Below are 21,309 nucleotides of genomic sequence, written 5' to 3' on the forward strand. Positions count from 1 at the left end.
AGGGAGTGACACTAATACACTTGAATAGATATTTATTAAGTACCTCCTAGATGACCCAGGGTAAGTCACTTAACCTCTCAGTTTTCTCACCTGTTAAAAGGGGATAATAGAACTTACTTTACAGGGTAGTTATGAGGATCAAGTGAGATACCAGAAGGGAAGAGTTTAGTACACCATAAAGGGCTACAGAATTGATGTCTTTTATTATTACTGTTGCTATTATGATCATAAAGTCTTTTATAAGGATTGGAAAGTAAGCATAGTCAGTGACTGAGAGCCATATCCTCTTGTTAATTTTCTTTGTACGGGACAAAATGATAGAAATAATGCACTCTGTAATCCTTCAAGGACCACAGAAATGCTAGAGATTATTATTATTATTATTATTATTATTATTATTATTATTATTATTATATTCTCCTCTTCCTTCTCCCCCTCCCCTTCCTCTTAATTCAGAGAGAAAAACCCACCAGCCAAATGGATGAAGAATCCCTACATTCCAGGCTATGGCATGTCCTCAGATGGCTGGAGGGTCCACCGAGTCAGCATGTAGATCCATATAGCTGGGGTAGGCACTGTAGGTGGGCAGTGAGCTGGACCCAGATCTGAAGAGGGGAAGGCTTACTGGTTCACCTTTGGGAAGCTATACCTAATCCCTGGCACACAAGCCCGGCTCTCTAGCACTGGTGTTCTCCCAGTGCTGCTGGGTGTTTGTGGCTTCAGAACAGCACAGGCTCTGAGGAATGGAGATTTTGGGTGAGCACAGCTGGGGTGCAGAACATTTCTCATTTTCACCTGTGTGCAGACTCAGTAGGGAGCTTTGTCCTAGGGAGCCAACAACGAGAGGGCACTGAAACCCAAATAATAATTTGAAAACATTGTATGATTTTAAAGTTTGGTATAATTACACAGCTTAGTAATGTGTAACATGTGGCTCCTTCAGCTACTCAGACACACTTGAGTTTAGTAGTTACTAAGAATTACTAGTTAAAATATGAAACAGCACCTTACGCCACATGCTGGGCTCTCCGTTAACCAGATCCAGGATCCCTGGGTGTCTGTCTCATCCCAGTAGGATGGTTTCTGGAATCTTTACCCCCACAGGTCTCTTCCCACAGGGTAAGTGTTTCCCTCCCTACTCATCTTAACTGATTTTAATTTTCTATTATTTTTACTTCATGAATTACAAAGTTGCCTTGAGAAGACTTTTCATAGTTCTTGCCCCCACAATCAGCATGGCTAGTTAGACTTCTGTAGCCTCACAAGAAGTGGAATAACATACATCTGTCATGTATGAAGGGTATATTAGGAAAGCAGGTGAGCTGGTCATATTACAAGTGCAAAGTTAATAGACGTGTAGCCTCGGTGTGGGTGCCACAGCATTTAAAGAGACCCAAAGGGTGGCCTCTAGCGTCTTCTGGAGTATATGTTGGGCAATGAGAGAGGCACACAAGCGGGTGACCTGTGATTTGCAGTAAAGAAAGGAATTCTCCCTTGGATGAAACCATGGAGCCATTGAAATACTGAAGTACAGCTATGTTTGGTGATAATGCCTCAGTTATAGTTGAATGACAGTCAGGACAAGGTAGATACAGGCAGCAGTGGGAAGGAGATTGGTAGCAAGCTTTCATCTAAGAACTTAAAAGCATGTCTGGACCAAGAAAATCTTATTGCCTAAAAGGTTTTATGTGAATTAATAATGATAATAATACCCTATAATAATAACTCTAATTCTGAATGTAGTACTACTACTAACACCTTATGTTTATATGGAGTTTCAAGGTTTGCCAACTTTAAATTTATCATCTAATTTGAGCCTCATAACAACCCTGTGAGGTTGATGCCACTTTTATTTCCATTTTACAGATAAGAAAATAGAGGGTGAGAGTCAACAATTTTCCCAAGGTGATTTGGATAGAAAGTATCTAGATCTCCATCACTGTCTCTACTATGACATGATGCCTCCTTTTAACTAAGAACTAAGAATGTAAAAGCCACGTGCCCACTAGCTTCATTGTGGTTCTTCTTGCCACCCCTGAACTTGAGGAGGGGTAGTAACAACTGGGAGTGTCAAGAAGGTGGCAGTTAGAAATACGCAGCCTGTGAATTCCCCTTCTGTGTGCAGGGCCCATTGCCCACCCACCTTATATCCACTCAGTTGGCCAATAAGCATTTAAGTCTTCCTATGTGCCAAGCATGGTGCTAAATGTTGGGGATACACGGAGAGGCACAAAGAGGACAGTGAGCTACAACAACAGTGATCTGGGAATCATTCCGAAAGGGATAATTATTGAGCCTACAGAAGGGGAGGAAATCATCCAGTCAAAGAAGACAGAGGACAAGAGAGGCAGGAGCAGGAGAGATCCTTGGGGACACCCGTGGCTGGTGGGAATGACCTGGATGAAGCTCTGACAAAGGAGACTGAGGAGTGGTCAGACAGGGAGGAGGAGAATGAGGAGAAAGCAGCATTATGAAAACCTAGAGAGAAGATGCAGATAACAGAGTCCGAGGCCACAAGGGGATCAGGAAAGATGGGGCTTGAGAAAAGACCATTAGATCTGGCATTTCAGAGACCTTTCATAACTTTGAAGAGAGCTGCTCCTCCATCCACTCACTACGCCTGATGACAGTCATGCTGTTAGGATCCCAGTTCTGAGGGAGGGACTTCACATGGAAGGTGCAGATGCCGGTGGCAGCTTCTCATTTTTAACAAGTGGACAGTCTGACTCAGGCTCTTCTTTCTTCTTCTTTTCCCTAGCCACAACTCTTTTCTCTCCTGTCTTTTACATTTCACATCTCAGTGAACTCCTTTCCCGGAATAAGCTTTGGTAGTTTTGGAGTCAGAGATGGTTAGTTCTGCTTTGCTACTCATTACTGATGCGGGATCGAGCCTCAGTTTCCTCATCTGTGAAATGGGGAGCTAGACTCGATGAGCTCCGAATGACCTTCCAGCTCTAAATTAGTCATCTTTCTTCTGCATTTCCTTTTATCTCCTTCCCCTCTCGTCAAGCTACATTGGAAAGCTCTCTTCCTTTCTTTGTTCCATTTGTGAGCCCCGAGTCAACCCTAACTGTGGTTGATGAGCATAAGAGCAATGCTTGCAAGAAGCTTGGCTAATAGAAAAGAAAAGCCATATGTTTCAAAGCGAAATTAGATACATACACAGAACCTCTGTCATCAACCAAGAAAACCTCAGAAGTGCCCAGAAGTCCCCTTCCGTGTTTCCACAAAAGTCTCCTCCAATTTCCTCGCCCCCCTCTCAAGCCACTTTCCCTCAAGCGCTCACATTTGAGAGAAATGGAAGAAACAAATTATTTCTTATTCAATTTCATTGTGTTTCTGGTCTAATTGTGAGCATTGCAACCGTATGTTTTCTGTAGGTTTTCGTTGCATCCATGCAGTGAGCGTTTCAGCTGCATTATGGGTTAAATAGCCTATGAGGGACTGGCCTGGAAATCCAGTCAACATCGTGAGCATTGTTTCTATGGGAAAACGCGTCTGAAGTTCCAACCAGCCAAAGCCCAGTTCTTCCGCAAGATGGGCACCCTCAGAATCTCCCTGGGAGCCCCGCCTAAGTAGCAGTTTAAGGGTTAAAAGGAACCTTGTGGGTGGGTTGGTTTCCCTGCCTCTAGTCCATCCTCTACTCAACTGTCAGATTGATCTTCTTAAAGCACAGGTCTGACTATTCCTCCCCACCCCTTCAATAAACTCCATTGGCTCCCTAGTACTTCTAGGATCAAATAGAAAACCCTCTGTTTCATTTTCAAAGCCCTTTATAATCTGGCTTCTTACTACCTCTGTGGTCTTCTTGTACCTTATTCCCCTCTAGTGACACTGGTCTCTGCTGTTTCTCCTACATGACCCTGCATCTCCCAGCTCTGACCCTTCCCTCTCTCCCTCCCTCCCTTTTCCCCTCCCTCTCTCTCCCTCCTCCTCTCTCTCCTTCTATCTCCCTCCCTTCTCTCCCCTTTCTCTCTGCCCCCCCCATCCTCATCTCTACCTCCTAGTTTCCCTAGATTCTTTGAATTCCCATTTCAAATCCCACTTCAGGCAAGAAACCTTTCCCAAACCTCCTTTAATACCAGTGTTTTCCCTCTGTTGATTATCTCCCATTTATCCTATCTGCATCTTGTTTGTTCATAGTTGTTTGCACATTGTCTCCCCCATTAGACTGTGAGCTCCTTGAAGGCAGGGACTGTTTTTTAAAAAAACTTTCTATATATCCCAGGAATTAGCACAGTGCTTGGCACATAGTGGGTCTTAAATAAATGCTTATTGCCTCACTGACTCATTGTCTAGTCCCCTAATTTTACAGGTAAGGAAACTGAAGTCTGCAGAGGTTGTGACTTTTAAAAAATCTAACAGATAATAGGTGATAAAGGTAGGTTTTGAATCCAGGTTCTTTGACTACAAACCCAGGGCTTTTCCCACTGTACCACACTACTTTGCAGGAAGGAGACCAAAATGGAGATGTCAAGTGGTCTTGCTTAAATTTACAGAGCTAGTAATCTTTCTTCTGCATTTCTCTGCTGTATTCTTCTGACAGCAGAGTCTACCTTTTGTGAGCAGATAAGTAAGTCATCCATGGATCTTTATCTTGTGTGTGTGTGTGTGTGTGTGTGTGTGTGTGTGTGTGTGTGCTCTATTTCCATCCCTTGTGGATTAGTAGGCTGACCATACCAATCGATCATGTATTCCTCATGAGAGTTTTTCTGGCCTTACCACTGAAAGTTGAGGTTCTTAGCTCAAGAAGCTGGAATCAGTGGCAATAACGCAGGGCACAATTTAGTGAGAAAAAAGTTTGTGATTTCTGCGAGGATTTAATTTCCAAGAATTGATTGATGTCTTACACTGGAGGGAGAAGCTCTCCTTCTTTCTCGTTAATCACCTCTCATTTTTATGGTAATGAGTACTTGAAGTTAGGTAGTTAATTAATCCATCTCATCTCCTATATAGTGCTAAGAAAGAACCATCTGCTGCAGGTTGGGAAGATTGAAAAGTAAGGTATATTTCTAGCAAAATGTTAACCATGGTCAGGTGGAATAAATTAGCAAAATTCAATTCATGATTGAAAAAAAAATTAAAAATCATTACTGAAATGTATTTGCACATAGAAAGAGTACCTGTAGGAATCAAGTAAATGGCTTATTAAAATCTAAAGCTGTTAAGTACATGTAACTTATGGATCTTAAATGGTATTAATCAGTAAAAAGACAAAGCTTTATTTTCTATATGATACTTACTTCAGTGTCTCAAGAATCTGCAATTTCTGTAATTTCTTCAGTGTCGGGGGAGTCTCTTCCAACAGTGCAAATCAAAAGTACTCTATATTTGAGTAGGTTGTTGTTCAGTCATGTCTAACCCTTTGTGACCCCCATTTGAGGTTTTCACAACACAGATACTGGAAAGGTTTGCCATTTCCTTCTCCGGCTCATTTTACAGATGAGAAAACTGAGGCAAACAGGGTAAAGTGACTTTCCCAGGGTCACATAGCTAGTACATGAATAAGGCCAGATTTGAACTCGGGGAAACGAGTCTTTCCTGACCCCAAGCCCGTCACTCTGTGCACTGTGGTGCTGCCTAGCTGCCCATCTTGGTAGGTGGCTTTTGATACTTGCTGTGACCAAAAGAAATCCATCACCCCAAGAAAACCCAGATGATGACCTCCAGCACATTGGAGAGCTCTTCTACAGTGAGGCAGTGCCGGATAAGGGAAATAGCTCTTGTGACTTGTACTGAGAGGGGCCAGTTGTGTACCTGACAGACCACAGAGATGTCAAAATACTTAACTATAGTAACTCAAAGAAGATAGAGTCATTGGTCCCACCACCCCAAGTTTTCCTCTTGGATTGTGTGTGTGTGTGTGTGTGTGTGTGTGTGTATTTTCTGGTTGTTCCTCATCCTGTTGTGGCTACCTCCTTCTTATTCAGATGCTCTTCCTTCCCTAGGGAATATAGGAAGGCCCAGTAGCTCTCTGGGCAACTAGGTGGTGCGGTGGATAGAGTGCTGGGTTTGGAGGCAGGAAGACCTGAGTTCAAATGTGACCGGACACTTCCTAGCTGTGTGATCTCAGGCAAGTCATTTAACCTCTGTCTGCTTAGTTTCCTCCATTGTAAAACGGAGTTAACAAGAACATCTATCTCTCAGAGTTGTGAGGATCAAATGAGATAATAGTCATTAAGGGCTTAGCACATGCCTGACACATAGTAGGTGCTACAAAGTGCTTGTCATTGTCACCATCATCATTGTTATTATCTGAGGCTGTCTTTATTGTTGTGTTTCCCCAGCTTTTGGTACAGTGCTTGGCACATATAAATGCTTAATAAATGGTTTTTCTTTCACTCCACTGGACAGATGTGAAAAGGTTGTAAGTTAGTTGCAGCTAATTAAGACATCTCATAGTTTCCAGGACTCCCAGATAGCAGCCCATCTACATAGCTCTACTATAAATCCTAGTGTTTGCCTTTTCATCTTAAACTTAAGATTTTCTTTGGTGGTTTACAAATGACCTTTTTTTTTAGTAGAATTTTTATGGTTCATGAAAATAGGTTTCTTAATGCTTTTCAGCAGAGATAAAAGAAATGATTCCCTATCAGCTGTAGATCAAGGGATCCAGTTTCGAGACCAAATGATGGATGTCTCCATGGAGATGAGTGGAATGCTGGGATGCTTCATACATAGCTGATGGAGCTGATGGCATGTATGAGCAGAGCCCTCTCGACCTGCGCACGTGTGGGCTCATACACCCAGCTCCAAGCATCAGTGAAGGGAGGCATTTTGCTTTAACATTTTCCCCCTATTTAATCACAGCCTTTGTTTTCCATGGCATGGAACAAGCCTTTTTCGAGGAGTGGTTCAGCTCCAACCCCACGTGGCTTATTGGCCCATTTGCCCCTTGGTTCAGGGGCCACGTGGGTATTGACATCCTTTTGCTGCTTGGAGCCCTCAGGGATGCTCATGTAAGTCCAGTGATGATAAATGAGCTCCTCTTGAAAATAAATCAGCCTTGCCCTGAAAGTGTCCTCTTTGTAGACATGAGTAACTGACACACTGCTCAAAAAGCCTCTGGGTTCAGAGGATCCTGATCTTTCTCTCAGTGCATGTCTTTTGGCTGCTTTGTGTCTATAGTCTCCTTTTTGAAAGTGGGGAGCCCTTTGTATGCCTCGGCTAGGAGATGACTTTAACAGTCACTATAAATAAAATATGCATCTGAAGAACTGACAAACAGCCTGGTGTTCAACTGATATGACATGGTGTCTGTAATTCTCACCAATGGGAAGGGATGTGTTCTTTCACAGTTTTCTCAGGCTGCTGCAAAGGAACTTTCTCAGACTATTTTTTTTGGGGGGGGGGGAAGGAGAACAGGGAGTCTGGACCTGTGACTTCATGGGTCTGGGGAATTTCCTTAATGAGTGAAGTTCGGCAACTCATCTCTAACTTAAACTCTTAGGGAAATAGCAGGGATGCTGAGGGATTAGGAGGTTTGCCCACCTGAAACTCAATCTTAGTTGCCTATGCGTACTGAGAGGTTAAGTGACTTTTCCATAATCACACAGAAAGTATATGTCACTTTTTACCCAGTGCAATTTTGCCTTCCACATTCTCCTCCCTGGACACACATTAGGCTTGTCCATGTCATTCTTAAAATGTGGTGTCCAAGACTGCACAGGGTTCTTGGGATACTTTCTGATCATGGAGAAATATAATAGAGCACAGGTTACATATAGTGCTCTCACACTTCTCACCTGGCTCTAAGGACTCTTATTTACTATCTGGACTGGCTTGATCTCCAGAGAAGGACTGCTTAGTTATTTCAGTTCTTAAGGATAACCTTGTTGAGGGGGAAACACATTTACCTATTCCCTTTACCTATCACTCTGGATCTTACCCCCCCCCAATGCACTTCTATTTATTAAAATGAGCCATTTTCAATAACATTTGCAGATTTTAAACATATCCCTTTGCCTAGCAATAAAGCAAAAGAAAAATATCACAGGTACTCATATATTAAGCAGATGAATAAATAATAAAATATATCACAATGCACAGAGACCTGGGCTACACTCTTGCCAATCACTTAGTATAAGAGAAAGTGGGAGTGTGTCTAGAGGAACTTGGCAAAAGAACTTTCCATAATGCCTTGAAATTGAGAAATCCCTAATACACTCCTCTAGCTCACTTTCCCCTTAAAACTATTTCCGCTCGCTCATTCTTAATGAATTAAAGTTCTTTCTCAGTCTTTTAAAGCCATCAATCTGTTTACAAAACACCATCTTACATCTTTCACAAGGTGATTTACATATGTATATTTATGCCACAGTTCATTTTCTTTCTAAACCTGCCTCTGAAAGCTGGCTCTTTATACAAATATTTTAGACGGTTTTATTGAACCAGAATTCTTTCCTTACTCCTTTAAGTCTATCTGTAATAGAAGCAATATCCTTTAACAGTTGATGTAAATAATTTTATTTTCACAAATGGACTTTCCCCCCTTTTCATCACTAAGCTGAACCTAGATGGTGGGACAGTGCCCTATGTCAGCAATACAATGACCATCTATGTTTAGTATGCTAGGACCCTCTATTCATATTGCCCAAGATCCTGTTAGCTTTTTTTTTTAAACTTCTAGACCATACTGTTGCTTCATATGGATTTCGTGGTCCCCTTGTTTTTTCCCAAGCATTTCCCATCATCCCCCTTTTCAATCTGTCCTTCTCAATCTGCCCAAATGATTTTCCTAAAGTACGGTTCTGCCAGGTCTCTCTTCTGTTGGATGAATTCTGATGGCTCTTTGTTACCTCTTTGATCAGCCATTTAACTTCCTTTTTTGACATTTCAGACCCCCCACAACCTGGATCCCACTTAATGCTCATTGGTCCAGCCAAACCAGCCTCTTGGACATTCTTTGCAGCTGTCATTCCTTCTCCTTTTCACTTGTGTTGGCACTGGCTGCCCCCATACCTGTCATGCATTTCTTCCCCACCTCCACCTCTTAGAACCTCTAGTTTCCTTAACATGTCAGCTCAAACAAACACTGCCTCCTATGTGTAACCGTTCCTGATGCCTCTAGCTGCTAGGACCTCCCTAAATTAGCTCGTATTCATTTCATCTCCTTTGATAATTCACATACTTCTTAAAAAGAAGAGCAGTGATGCTTTTGTGCTTGAACACAGCAGGTGTTTACTAAGTACTTATTGAATGACTGATAAACCCCACCATGGGATTTACTTTTATTTCTGCTCAGTTTTCTCTTTTGTGATTTGGCCCATTGCTCTAGACTGTCGAAGTCTTTTTAGATCCCAATTCTGTTTTCCCACTTTCACGGTTTCTAAACTCGCCACCCAGACCTTCAAGTTATTGATAGAAATGCTGAACAAAGAGTGACTGAGTGCACACACCTGTGCGCCTTTACTAGCGACCTCCTTCCCATGTAACGTTAATATTAACTATATCTGTTTTGGTCCTTGTTCACTCAATTCCAAGCCCATCCACTGCAGTAGAATCTAGGCCCCAACTCTTCATCTTGTATATAAGGATACTGTGCCTGCGGTATTCCAGCCTAGTAATCCTTTCAAACATGAATGTGAGGTTAGGCTGCGATGATGCAGGATAATAAAATTCAGGTCTAGAAGGGACCTTTTGCCTTCCTCCGTCTCTCCTACAAACTCTCCCAGTGTGTTATATCACCCCATCTCTGGTATCACTTCCCTCCCTTCACAGTAGTGAACCCATCATTAATCAGAGAATGAGAGAGAGATGGAGACAGAGACAGAGACAGAGAGAGACAGAGCAAGGGGGGGGGAGAGAGAGAGAGAGAGAGAGAGAGAGAGAGAGAGAGAGAGAGAGAGAGAGGAGAGAAAGATTGCAAGAGAGACAGAGAGAGGAAACAAGAGAGAAAGAGAATGAGAGGGAGTGAGAGAGTGAGAGAGAAGCAATTATGTAGCACCTTCAATGGGGTAGGTGTTGTGCTAAATGCTTTGCAAATATTATTTCATTTGATCCTCACAACAACCTTGTGAGGTAGGTGCTATAATCATCCCCTTTTTACAGTTGGGAAAACTGAAGCAGGCAGAGGTCACATGAATTGTCCAGAGTTTGAGGATGCATTTGAATTCAGGCCTTTTGAGCTCCAAGCTCAGAGCTGCATCACCAGCTGCCATAAAACTATGAACTCTCATGTTCTATTGCTAGCATAGCTTGTCAAATCTCAGTCCCAGGATAGCGCCACCATCTCCATTTCTACTTAAGGATACTGAACATTTCAGAAGAAAGTGATGAAATGGCACCAATTTGGCTCAGGTTCATGTATTGGTGACTTGTCTCATCTTGACTGGGCCCTCCATGTTGCACAGCAGTCCTCTTCTTCCCTACCATATTTTACTTCAATCCTTTCCCTTCCCCTCCTCAAAGCTTGGTCATCATCTCCTGTGTGCCGCCTCTCAGCAGAAAGCCTTTCCTTTTGTTTTGATGAAAAATCAATATAAAAAAACAGAGACCATGTAGCACTCTTAGTATGTGCTGAAAAATGGTTGTTGAATTTCTCATTTCAAACTTCAGATTCCTTCTTTAGCATTTTTCATTTTGTCCATATTTGTTCTAGTCACCAAAAAAGAAATGGACTTTCCCTTTGCTAAAGTTATTTATTTATTTAAAGAATAATAATAAACATTTTTATTTGAGGTTTTGAGTTCCAAATTCTATCTCTCTTTCCTTCCCCCATCCCTGAAGAGGTAAGCAATTATATATGGGTTATACATATCTAATACATATGCAATTTTGTAAAACATTGCAATATTGGTCATTTTGTACAAGAAAACTCAAAAGAAAAAATGAAAGTGAAAAATATCATTCAGTTTATGTTCGATTAATATCAGTTCTGTCTTTGGAGGTGGATAGTATGTTTCATCAATAGTCCTTTGGGATTGTCTTGAATCATTGTATTGCTGGGAATGGTTAAATCATTCACAGCTCTTCATCAAACAGTAGTGCTGTCACTGTGCACAACATTCTCTTAGTTCTGCTCACTTCACTATACATTAGTTCATACAAGTCTTTCCAGGCTTTTCTGAAATCATCCTGCCTTTCATTTCTTATGGCACAATGATATTCCATCATTGTCATATACCACAGCTTGTTTATCCATTCCCCAATTGATAGGCATTCTTTTGATTTCCAATTCTTAGCCACCACAAAAAGATCTGCTATAAATATTTTTGTACAAATAGGTCTTTTTTTTCTTTTGAGGGATGTCTTTGGGATATAAACTTAGCAGTAGTATTGCTGGATCAAAGGGTATGCACAGTTTTACAACCCTTTGGGCATAGTTCCAAATTCCTTTGCTAAAGTTAAGTCTTTTACTTGTACTCTTGATTCTATTTCCTCCTTTCCCCTTCAGGAACTTCCCCCCTTAATTATTCATCCTTTCTGCATTCTTACCAGCCCTTTTTGGAACTTTTCCCAGGTATCCAGTGGATTTGAAACTGGTTGAATGACTGGATCCAATACCTCAATGTTTCAATATCAGTGTGGAAGGAGGCATCCTTTGTAATGTCCCAGGGATCTTGATTCAGTTCTGTGCTATTTAAAATTGTGGTCATTGACTTAGGTTAAGCATTAGATCCCATGCATATCAAATTTACAGTTCACACGAAGTTGAGAGGGATTGATAAGCCACTGTATGACAGAATCAAGGTCCAAGTAGACCATGACCAGAACACTGGGCTAATTCTAGACTAGGCTAGAATAATGGGTTGCATTCAAGAAGATGCAGTTTGATTGGGATACGTATAAAGTGTTCTATTTGGCTTCATGAAGAGGGCATGGCCCACCAGAGGTTTATCTTAAAAAAACCCCAGCATGTTGGGTTGAATTCTACTGCAGGGTTAGTTTGAGTCTGCATGTGATATGGGCTGCCAAAGTTAATGTCATCTTAAGTTCATCAAGAGAAGCAAAGCCTCCAGGAACAAAGAGGTCAGCGCACACCTGGACTATTGTGTTGGATTCCAGCTGGGACATTTGAGTAGGGGCAATGACAAGCTGTAGAATATCCACACAAGGCACCCAACTGGTGAAGGGCCTTGACTCATGCCATATGACAGCCAGTCGAAGAAACTGGAGAGCTTTAGCTGGGGAGAGAGAAGACTCAGGGGAGACATGATTGATGTCTTTATGTATCTGAAGGAGCACTGAGGTATTGGGGCTTAGACATGTCTTGTTGGGCCCCAGAGGGCAGAATGAAGAGTAATGGCAGGCCAGTAAGGGGAAGATTGTAGAGAAGATGCAGACTTGATGAAAGGAACGCCCTAATAATAATTAGATCTGCCCAGAGGCAAAATGGACTGCTTTGAGAGCTACTAGGATTCCCTCTTGCTGGAAGCTGAAGGCTGAACAATCATTTGTCAAGTATCTTTAAGAGGGAATTGTTTTTTCCACTATGAGTTTGACTAGGTGACCACTGAGATCCATTTCAGGCTTGCTGTGATTCTGACTTTCTGGGATTTAATTCAACTCTTACATTTTTATAAATGAGGAAAGTGAGGGTTGCCCAAGTTCATACAGGGAGTGGAGTGATTTGAACCCAGGTCTTCCAACTTCAAGTTTGTTCCTCTTCCCATTGCAGCCTACCACACAGCCATATTCTTCCTCTTGATCAATCATCACAGCATCTCTTTCCAAGTACTCAGAAACCATCCCTTTGATTAATGTTTTTGTAAATTTTTTTGGTCAGGAATTGAAGTTCACCAGCCTATTCTCTTTTTCAAAACTGGGTAACAAAAATGGCAGCCTCTCCTATTCTCCATGATTTCTAAAGATCACCAACATAACAATAACGCGATGAAATCCTCCCAGTAGATTCCTGGGATATTGTCTGGGCTCCAGTAGATAGATATTTTGTAACATTTGTTATCTTATATTTCTTGTTAAACAATTACATTCTGCATGTTCTGGTCTGAAAATTGTTCTCCTTGATAAATAAAAAAGAAGAGAAATAGGAATTGAGTGGTTTGGCCTTCTCTCCACCCTTTCTCTCTCATCTGTTATCATCATCCTTTGATTCTTGTCATCAGCTCTCCTTCAATTGTCTCTTTATATGAACTCAACCTTTTTCTCATAGTGTAGATCTTTGGCAAACCTCAGCTTTAATCTTCTTGCCCCTGACATTTTTAGGTATCTTTCCTTATTTAGTAACCTTTTCTTTCATTTTCTACATGTTTCTTTTGAAATTTTGAATTAGTGTTTTTGTTAGAACATGATAATAGAGAAAAAATCAAATGCGCTAAGCCTGAACATGAGATCCACAGTCTAAGGAGTCAGAATACAGTGATCCCTTCTACATGACATCTTTCCCTCCCCATTGCAGTTTCAATATATCATGGGTGAGCATAAGAAAATAAATGAGAATCTTTTGGGAGTTTTGTCACAGATGTTTGGGAGCCACAGATGACATGCAGAAGCAGTAGATGACACAGAAAAGGTTTAGAAATTCAGAGATGCATAGCACACACATATACATATACGTATAGTATTGTATGATATAAACATATTTTCTCTTTTAATCCCATAATCATCCAGACCTTTTTCTCTGGTATGAAGGGAGGGACACAAATTTTTATGTGGATTTTCCAGATTGTGGGGGTGCCACATTCCTAACCCCCAAGATGTGGAAGGGATAACTCTATTATGTTGACTTCCAGTTATAATGAACACACTGATTCCCTCCTGTCCATCATGCACCTGAAGCTAGCACAACATAGGAAGTCTGAGGAGGACCACATCCAGCAATTGTAGAGGTTGCTCTTAGATCAAGAGCCTTGGGCTTGGCCAATTCTGATATGCTTTAGAGGCTCTGGAAGAACAAAATAGGCATGCTTTCAAACAGAGCTGGATGAGATTAAGCAATAAAACAGTGGCTCATCGTCCACCCACATAATGTCCATTTGTTTTTAAAGAACAAGAAGAAAAATTGTAAATAAAGGATTTTTTAAAAGTTTAATTAAGGATTAGTAGGAAACCACTTGTTCCTTTGTTTTATTTTATTATTTTTATTCATTTCATTTAATTCATATTTTATTTTTATTGCCGATGGTCTTCAATTGCACCAAGCACAATGATATGAATTAAAAATTGGTTGGAAAACCTTTCTTCCCTAAACCCTGACCCAGATGAGCCTAATCTGAAGCAAAATTATCAGATTTCATGTCTGAGATGCCCTTCTCCCTTTCAGCGCCCTCCTCATCCCTTTCAAGAACATCCCCCCACTTTTGCTGTTTCATATTCTCACATTTCTGGAACTTCTGTTAAGGGGAAAGTTATGAACAAAAGCTTGATGACTCATTAATACCTTCATGCTATTTGTTAATGCTTTTTTCCTCTTGTAATTAGATTTGCCTTCTATTAGTTAGAGAGGAAGCAATGGGGGTGGTGGATAAAGTATTGGGCAGGAGTAAGGAAGATCTGGACTTGATTTACCATCTTAGCCCCTGGTGAAATAACCTCTCAGTTTCCTCATCTCTAAAATGGGAATAATAATCATACCATCTGCCCTATAGGGTTGTTACATGACTCCAATAAGGTAATATGTCTAAAGTGTTTTCAGATTTCAAGCTTGTATAAGTGGGCTGTTTTTGATTATTGCATATTAGAAATATTTGATTATCCAAGCTTGTCTAAGAGTGAGCTGTCATTGGTTATTACCCCTCAGTGAACATGTAGCAGAATGTGAGCTCCTTAAGGGCAGGGATTGTTTGTTTTGTCTTTATGTTTCAGCCCAGCATCGGTCCCAGGGTCTTGCTTTTCGTAGGAGCTTAATAGCAAAATGTTGGTGTGACTGGCTAATGACGTCACTATGTCCAAAAGCAATAAGTCCCTAATCATGAGATTTCCGCTGGTGTGGCATCTGTCTAGGGTGGGGAGATCTTTAACCATATAACAAAACCACAAGGGAAGGCTGGATGAGCAGACGGCAGGAGTGCCCTATTTCTCTTAGCAGTAAAGCTGGCCCTGCTGTCAGGCGAGATCTTGTCCTTGTAGCTTGTAGAGGAAGAAAGCCTGGGACCAGAGCTTGCAGCCTTTAGAATCTGAACCCAGAAGTGCATTTCTCAATTGCTTCTTTGTTCCCAGGTTTGCTGAGGAAACGACCAGCACCTGGCTGCATCTCTTCGAAGACAGTGGGATCCCATACGGACCAATCAACAGCATGCGTGAAGTGTTTGCTGAGCCTCAGGTTTGTTGCCATTGCGCCTCTGGTATGATACAGAGTTGGAAATGTGATAGTGAGAGAACAGTGATTTATCCTTGCTTTTTCCTCTTTCAAAGTTAAAACTCATGTCAATATGTCCTGGTCCCTGAATCAATGGATGCCTATCACATTCATTGCAAGGCAGCCCCTGTCCTGGAATCAGAGTCCATGAGGAATTTCCCATGTCACCTCGAGGCCTGGTGCATTCAGCTGACCACCTGTCTTGGGAGCAGTGGACAATAGGTGTAGTTCAGAGACTTCCCTTTTCCTGCCTCTCACCCCAAACTTGTATCAGTTATTTACGGTGTTATGTCCTGTTGCTTGAAATCTGTGAATGTGCTGCTATTGATCATAATGTCTATGTCTGTTACTATAAATTGTAGTTAATTTTATGGCCAGAAAGCTAATTAAGGGCATTGATTACTCTCTTGTTATTCAAGAAGAGTGCTCTGACCACATAGGAATGAGTTTTCCATGAATGGCTCCGGGGAAGAAATTGATAAGATCCCTCAAACTCAAGTCCAAATGATTTCAGTTTGTCACTCCAGGCACATTCTCCATTTTGTAATAACTTTCATTAGTCCTCTCCCCATCCCCCATTATAAATTGTTGAGTCCTTTGTACATGTAGCCTCAAAAAGGAAGGTGAAGCTCTTGTTTCTGATTCTTCTAAATTCTCTGTTGAAACTTTTAGGATGGATTGTTCTAACATGATCTCATTTTCCATTGCCGGGGTGGGCGTTGTCCATTTGACTTTGTTGTGAGACTGTGGATTTTATTTAAATGAATTCATGATAAAGGGATAGACCTGTTGGAAAGGATGTATTGTCCAGTGCTGGCTAGATTCTTCTGTGATTGGCTGAAAGTGGGGTCTATTTTCCCACTTCCTAACTGTGCCAGGTTGGGTTTTTTTTTTTTAATTCATATACATTTTTACTACTGTTTCCTATTTTGTTCACATTTGTCAGAGGAGAGGTGGAAGGTATATGTTCTGTTACACCTTCTGAGAAGTGGGTTCTTGCTCCTTTGGGTGCCATGCTGAAGGAGGGAAACAAAGTTTTATTTTTATTTTTGTCTTGGTCTGATCTGTAAAGAATTAATTGTTATTTGAAGTTTTAATGACCCCATCTTTTGGCTAGAATTTTACAAAAAAACAAACCTTGACGCATGCACTGGCCTCTGGGGCTCCGCAAATGGTATGGTGCTCCACCCACTGGTTGTAGCCGTTGCCAAGACGCTGGCACCTCACGTCATCACCACTCGCCGACGCCTACATGAGCCTGGCAAAATTATAAGGATTGGAAGCCTAGTGAGGGCAGTCATGTGACTGTCAGAGGGGCCAGCCAATTGTCTGGGAGCTGCTTGGGGTTTGCTGGGAAGGGGGAGGAGAATTCGCCATTCTAGCTGGAAGCTGGAAGGCGACAGGAGTGCTGCTGTGTATTCTCAGCTGATTTCTGGGCGGTGATGTTATTCAGGTTGTATAATTTCCCTTTCCCCATTTTATTTCCTTTCCCTTGATCCTACTGATCCTGTTTGTGTTTTTTTTTTTTTAAGTTCGTTCTTGTTAAATAAATCCTGCTCTGTTTTGAGGGAGGCTGCCAGTCTCCTTCCTTGCCCCAATATTGCGGCGAGCCACTTAGCTAACACTCCCTAATTAAAAATTGGTCCCCACAGTTTTTGGTAAGCCAGCTAGGAGTTGATTAACCTAGTGAATTTCTTTACAGATCCCATGACTTTCTGATGCAAAGGAGCAACTTCTTTCAAAATGATAAAGCTGCTAGGAGCACTGAGAAGTTACTGACATCCATCAATCCAGCAACCAATCAATAACCATTCATTATGCCAGGCCAAGCATTCTGCTTAGAGTCATGGGGTTGGGTCAAGAAAAGGCTCTGGAGAGGTGGCATGTAAGCTGGGCCTTTGGGGAAGCTGGGGAGGCCAGGGGGCAGAGGTGATGAAGAAGTGCCTTTGAGGTATGAGGGACAGCCAGGGGACAGCGAGACAGAGGAGATGTGTGCGAGGGACAGCAAGGAAGCTGCTTTCACTGTATGGTCAGGTATCTGGAGGGGAAGAAGGTCAACTGGGAAACTGACAAGAAGGTAGATAAAAAGCCTGGAAAGGGCCAGATTAGGAAGGTCTGTGAACACCTGCTCTTGTAGGTTTCAGATTAGGGGTGACACATCCCTGCTTCAAGGTACTATGTGTGTCTGAACTAAAATTATAACACACTAGACCCCACTGCAACAATTATTTTTATTATTCAACTTGTCCTGGCATGTCATAGGGATTCCATAAATGTTTACTGATTGATTTTGATGAGCTCAAAGTCAGGGCTTTTACTGTACTAGCATAATAAAAACACTAGGAATACCCCTCCCCCAAACCAGGGCCCACTCTACCACAGACACACCGTGTCAGCTGGAAAAATGGGCTCAGGAACTTCTGTGGCCAACATGATGGATACTTTCTGGATTACTGGATAGAAACTTTCTCTGATCCTCCCAACCTCTCACACTTCTTCAGGATAGCAATTATGCACAAAAGATAAAACAATTTCTTTTGTCTCCATAGTCTAAGACTTCAAGAAACCTAATAAAGTAAAAATACAATGAACCAATGTCCAAGAATGCTAATTCCTAATCATTATTGTGGTCACTCAGCACTCCCTTGCCCATTAGCTTTCACATTCTTGAGAGAATTGCACAAACCAACCCACCCAACTGGCTTGTAACAGAATTCAACTCTAACCACATGCCTTCCATGTTTAAGGGAAAACCAAAAGGTTTTCCTTAGATAGCAGTCCAAGCTGAATACTCTGTTACAACAGCACTCAGAGAACTAAGGAATAGAGGGACCTGGGGCAGGATGTCACTATGTGGGTGGATCCAGCAGGCCTGAAGCAAAGGGATTGGCATCCACCTGGGGCCACTTCTGTCCCTCTAGATGTCATATGGGACTAATAAGACATGAATTCCCCAGTGTGGGAGGAGGCTGAGACAGCCTTGAGGTCTAGCCCCAGGCATAACTGCCATCAAAGGGGAAGGAATCAGAAATCCAAAAAGGGAAATTAAGGGAAATATAAGGGGAAACAAGACTGGAATTATCACTGATCTTAGGAGGAAGATTAAGTTCAAGACCTTGGGCATAAGCAGATAAACCAACATGAAAAGACTTAATAACAGAAGGGAATATGGCCTCCAGATCAGCTAAATGTGTGCAGACATGGATACATATTGCAAGACAAAAAATGTGTCCAGACATTGATGAATAAGATATTGCAAGACACCTGAATAGGCAGGGGATCCTGTGGATTCCCAAGAAATCATAGGACCAAAATAGGATGATCCTGAATGGTTTCAAAGAGAAATAAGAATTGTGAAAGAAGAATGACTTGCACAGTAGAAACAATCAGCCAGATAGAAAAAAAACAAAACAACTCCATGGTAACAAATCTCACCTGAGAAACAAAAGAGAGAACAAGAGATTGGGGATGCAAATAAAAAGAAGTGAAGGACAGTCTGGAAGAAGAGAATCAAAGGGCGACAATGCTAAAAGAAAAGGTGATCTTTATAAAAAGCAAAACCTGATGATCTAGAAAGAATGGGTGTGCACATAGAATACATTGGTAGAGAGCCCCGCATGAGGAGAGCAGCACTCACACCTCCAACACCACAGGGCTAGCGGGGCCTGTGCTTCTCTTTAGCTCAACTAAAGCTGAGTTTTGCCAAGTAGGATTCTCCTCTCAGCTGCTGAGGTCAGATTCTTCAGAATTGCCTTCTACCTGGATGGGCCTGCTCCTGGCTGGGTATGAGATCTGTCCTGCTGATCCAGTTATTTACTGCAAGAGGTCGTGGTCAGTGGGTGGAAAGAGAGGGAAATTCCTGCCCATCCCTACCTCTGGAGAAACTGATCCCCCCCAAGGCCTGGGCCTTTCACTCTTGGTTCTTTGCAGGGGTGGGGTGGGGTGTCATGCTCCTGAAAGCTGCCTCTTGTCTCCACTGCCAGCTGTGCAAAGGTGTCTCACTTGTTTAAGGATAAACAGTAGCCAGGCTCAGGCATGACTTGGCTGATGGCTAAGTGGCCTCTAATTCTGCAAGTTTTTACTGGAGAATTTACACCCCATAAAGGGCAATAAAGGGTAGACACGATTTATAGTTTGTTGGAGACCTTCACACATTGTTTTCTGTAGCAGCTGAATGGGGGAGGTCCTGATCCCCTCCCTCCTTCATCATAGGGACCCCAGAGTCCTATCCTACCCCACCTCCCCTCATTTTCTGAATTTGGAAATAGTGGCAGAAATAGTAAGCGCCACAGGTAGGATCTCAGTCCTTGTCTTTCTGACTCTAGATTCATTCCTTCGTCTGCTCAGTCTGTTTTGCTGCCTTTTTTGGGGGGAGCGGGGGGGACAGTACTTGGAATCGGTCAGAACTGAACGGAATCATTCTGTAAAGTTTTGATCCCTCCACTAAAAAAGGTTTGGAAAAAAGCTAAAGGAGGTTGAGAGGAGAAAAACAGAGACATTTTTATTAATGTGTGGAAAATAGATGTTATGAGAAAACATCGAGGATATTTATCTCCATTCCTTAATAAGGAGAGGGCATTAAATCACCATTCATTGCTTTTTCTTTCATTCATTTTTGGTGGGATGGCTGTTTGTATTTCTGCATTGGTGAGGAAGCCCTATAGGCATGCCTTTGTTTACCCATTTTGTAAGGCTTGTTTCCAGTGGGTCAAAGTGGAGAAAAGGCCGTTCACCAAAATAGGAACTGGCCCATCAGAAACAACTGTGTGGGGAGGGATGATGTCACAGTCCTTGGTGGCTACCCTGAGATCATGGGAGAGGATTCTCATTGGCCACCCTCATGCTTTACTCATCTCCTTGTGTGGACTGAGGCTTACGCCTTTCTTCAACCCAGCTCAGGCCAATGGGGCTTAACTGAAAATGTAGCTCAATGTCTCTGATGGCAACACATCTGGAGCCTTTGTGCCAGGGAGCATCTCCACCCTAGTCCTTTCTAATTACTGAAAATCTCCTTTTCCTCTGGTTTTTTAAAAATAATTTTTAATTTAGCTCAATAAAAACCTTACGATTCTCTCTCCATTTCATTCCCTTCTGTCCTTCTCCTGAAAGACTAGAGTGTTTTGAGAGCGCGCTATGCAGGCGGTGACCACCTTGGGATGGGGTGAGGGCCCAAGCTGGAATCTAGTTAGCAGGAATAGTGAATGATGATGGGAAGCCACCAGGTGGCTTACACTTTCTCCTCTTGCAGCTGCTGCCACAACCTCCTTGACCTCCTGTGATCTCCGCTGTGCTCTGGAGGGGCCTTCGATCCTGGGGATCAGTGTCTCCTCCTTTACTGAATGTGTCTTAAAAAGTGGAGCCTGGGGCCCTTCCCATGTGGCTGGGCCTTCTTTCCACTTGTAAATTTAGCTAGCACTCCCCAATTAAAAATTGGTCCCCACACACTGTTCCCCACTCTGGCATAATAATCAATGTGCTGGCCCTGGGAATCTGGTCCGGCTTTGTCACTGACTTATGGGGCGACCCTCCAAGGCAAGTCCCACCCTCCAGAAGCCTCAGTCTCTTCATCTGTGAAAAGGAAGCCTGGGTATTCACGGAGATCCCTTCTACCCAGAAGGACTGATAATTGTGTGAATGAACTTGACCTCAAGACTCCTTTCCCTCCTCTCCATTAATGGCTGAGCTCTAATGGAGCTGCCAGAGAGCATGACGTCTTGGTCCCAGACCTGGCACCAGAAAGTCATTTTTCCATAGATGGATGGAAAGTTGTCTGTGTTTTTCTCGCTGATGATGTGCTTACAGTCACTTGTGTAGTGACAATGAATTGCCCAGGCATCCCCACTGCTAAGTCCATCAGGAACGTGATGGTCGAGAGGTGGGAGGATATCGGCTTCCCGGCAGTCCCAGGCACTTGAGGAAAAGCTCACCATGAAAACTTTCAGAGGGACCCTTCAGCAAGGAGGGTCTGCAAAGCTTGGGAGTCTTAACAGCCGATGTAATCTTGTTGTATGTCGATGCCGAGGGGCCATTTTTTCCCTTGGTGGTGGCTA

At 42.4% G+C, this 21,309-nt stretch overlaps 1 protein-coding gene across 3 annotated transcripts in view; it reads left to right on the top strand.

The window, feature by feature from the left end:
• The window catches only part of SUGCT (succinyl-CoA:glutarate-CoA transferase), a 623,067-nt gene that overhangs the window by 236,033 nt on the left and 365,725 nt on the right, over positions 1-21,309 (top strand). For 2 of the 3 annotated variants that reach the window (XM_044004982.1, XM_044005065.1), the window contains exon 12: positions 15,121-15,223. In XM_044004982.1, the coding sequence (XP_043860917.1) occupies positions 15,121-15,223 (103 nt within the window). Of the gene's footprint in view, positions 1-15,120; positions 15,224-16,961; positions 17,936-21,309 lie in introns of those variants that run through there. The other variant, XM_044005154.1, reaches the window with a different exon arrangement.

The sequence above is a fragment of the Dromiciops gliroides genome, chromosome 1, assembly GCF_019393635.1.
Source record: "Dromiciops gliroides isolate mDroGli1 chromosome 1, mDroGli1.pri, whole genome shotgun sequence".
Taxonomy (NCBI): domain Eukaryota; kingdom Metazoa; phylum Chordata; class Mammalia; order Microbiotheria; family Microbiotheriidae; genus Dromiciops; species Dromiciops gliroides.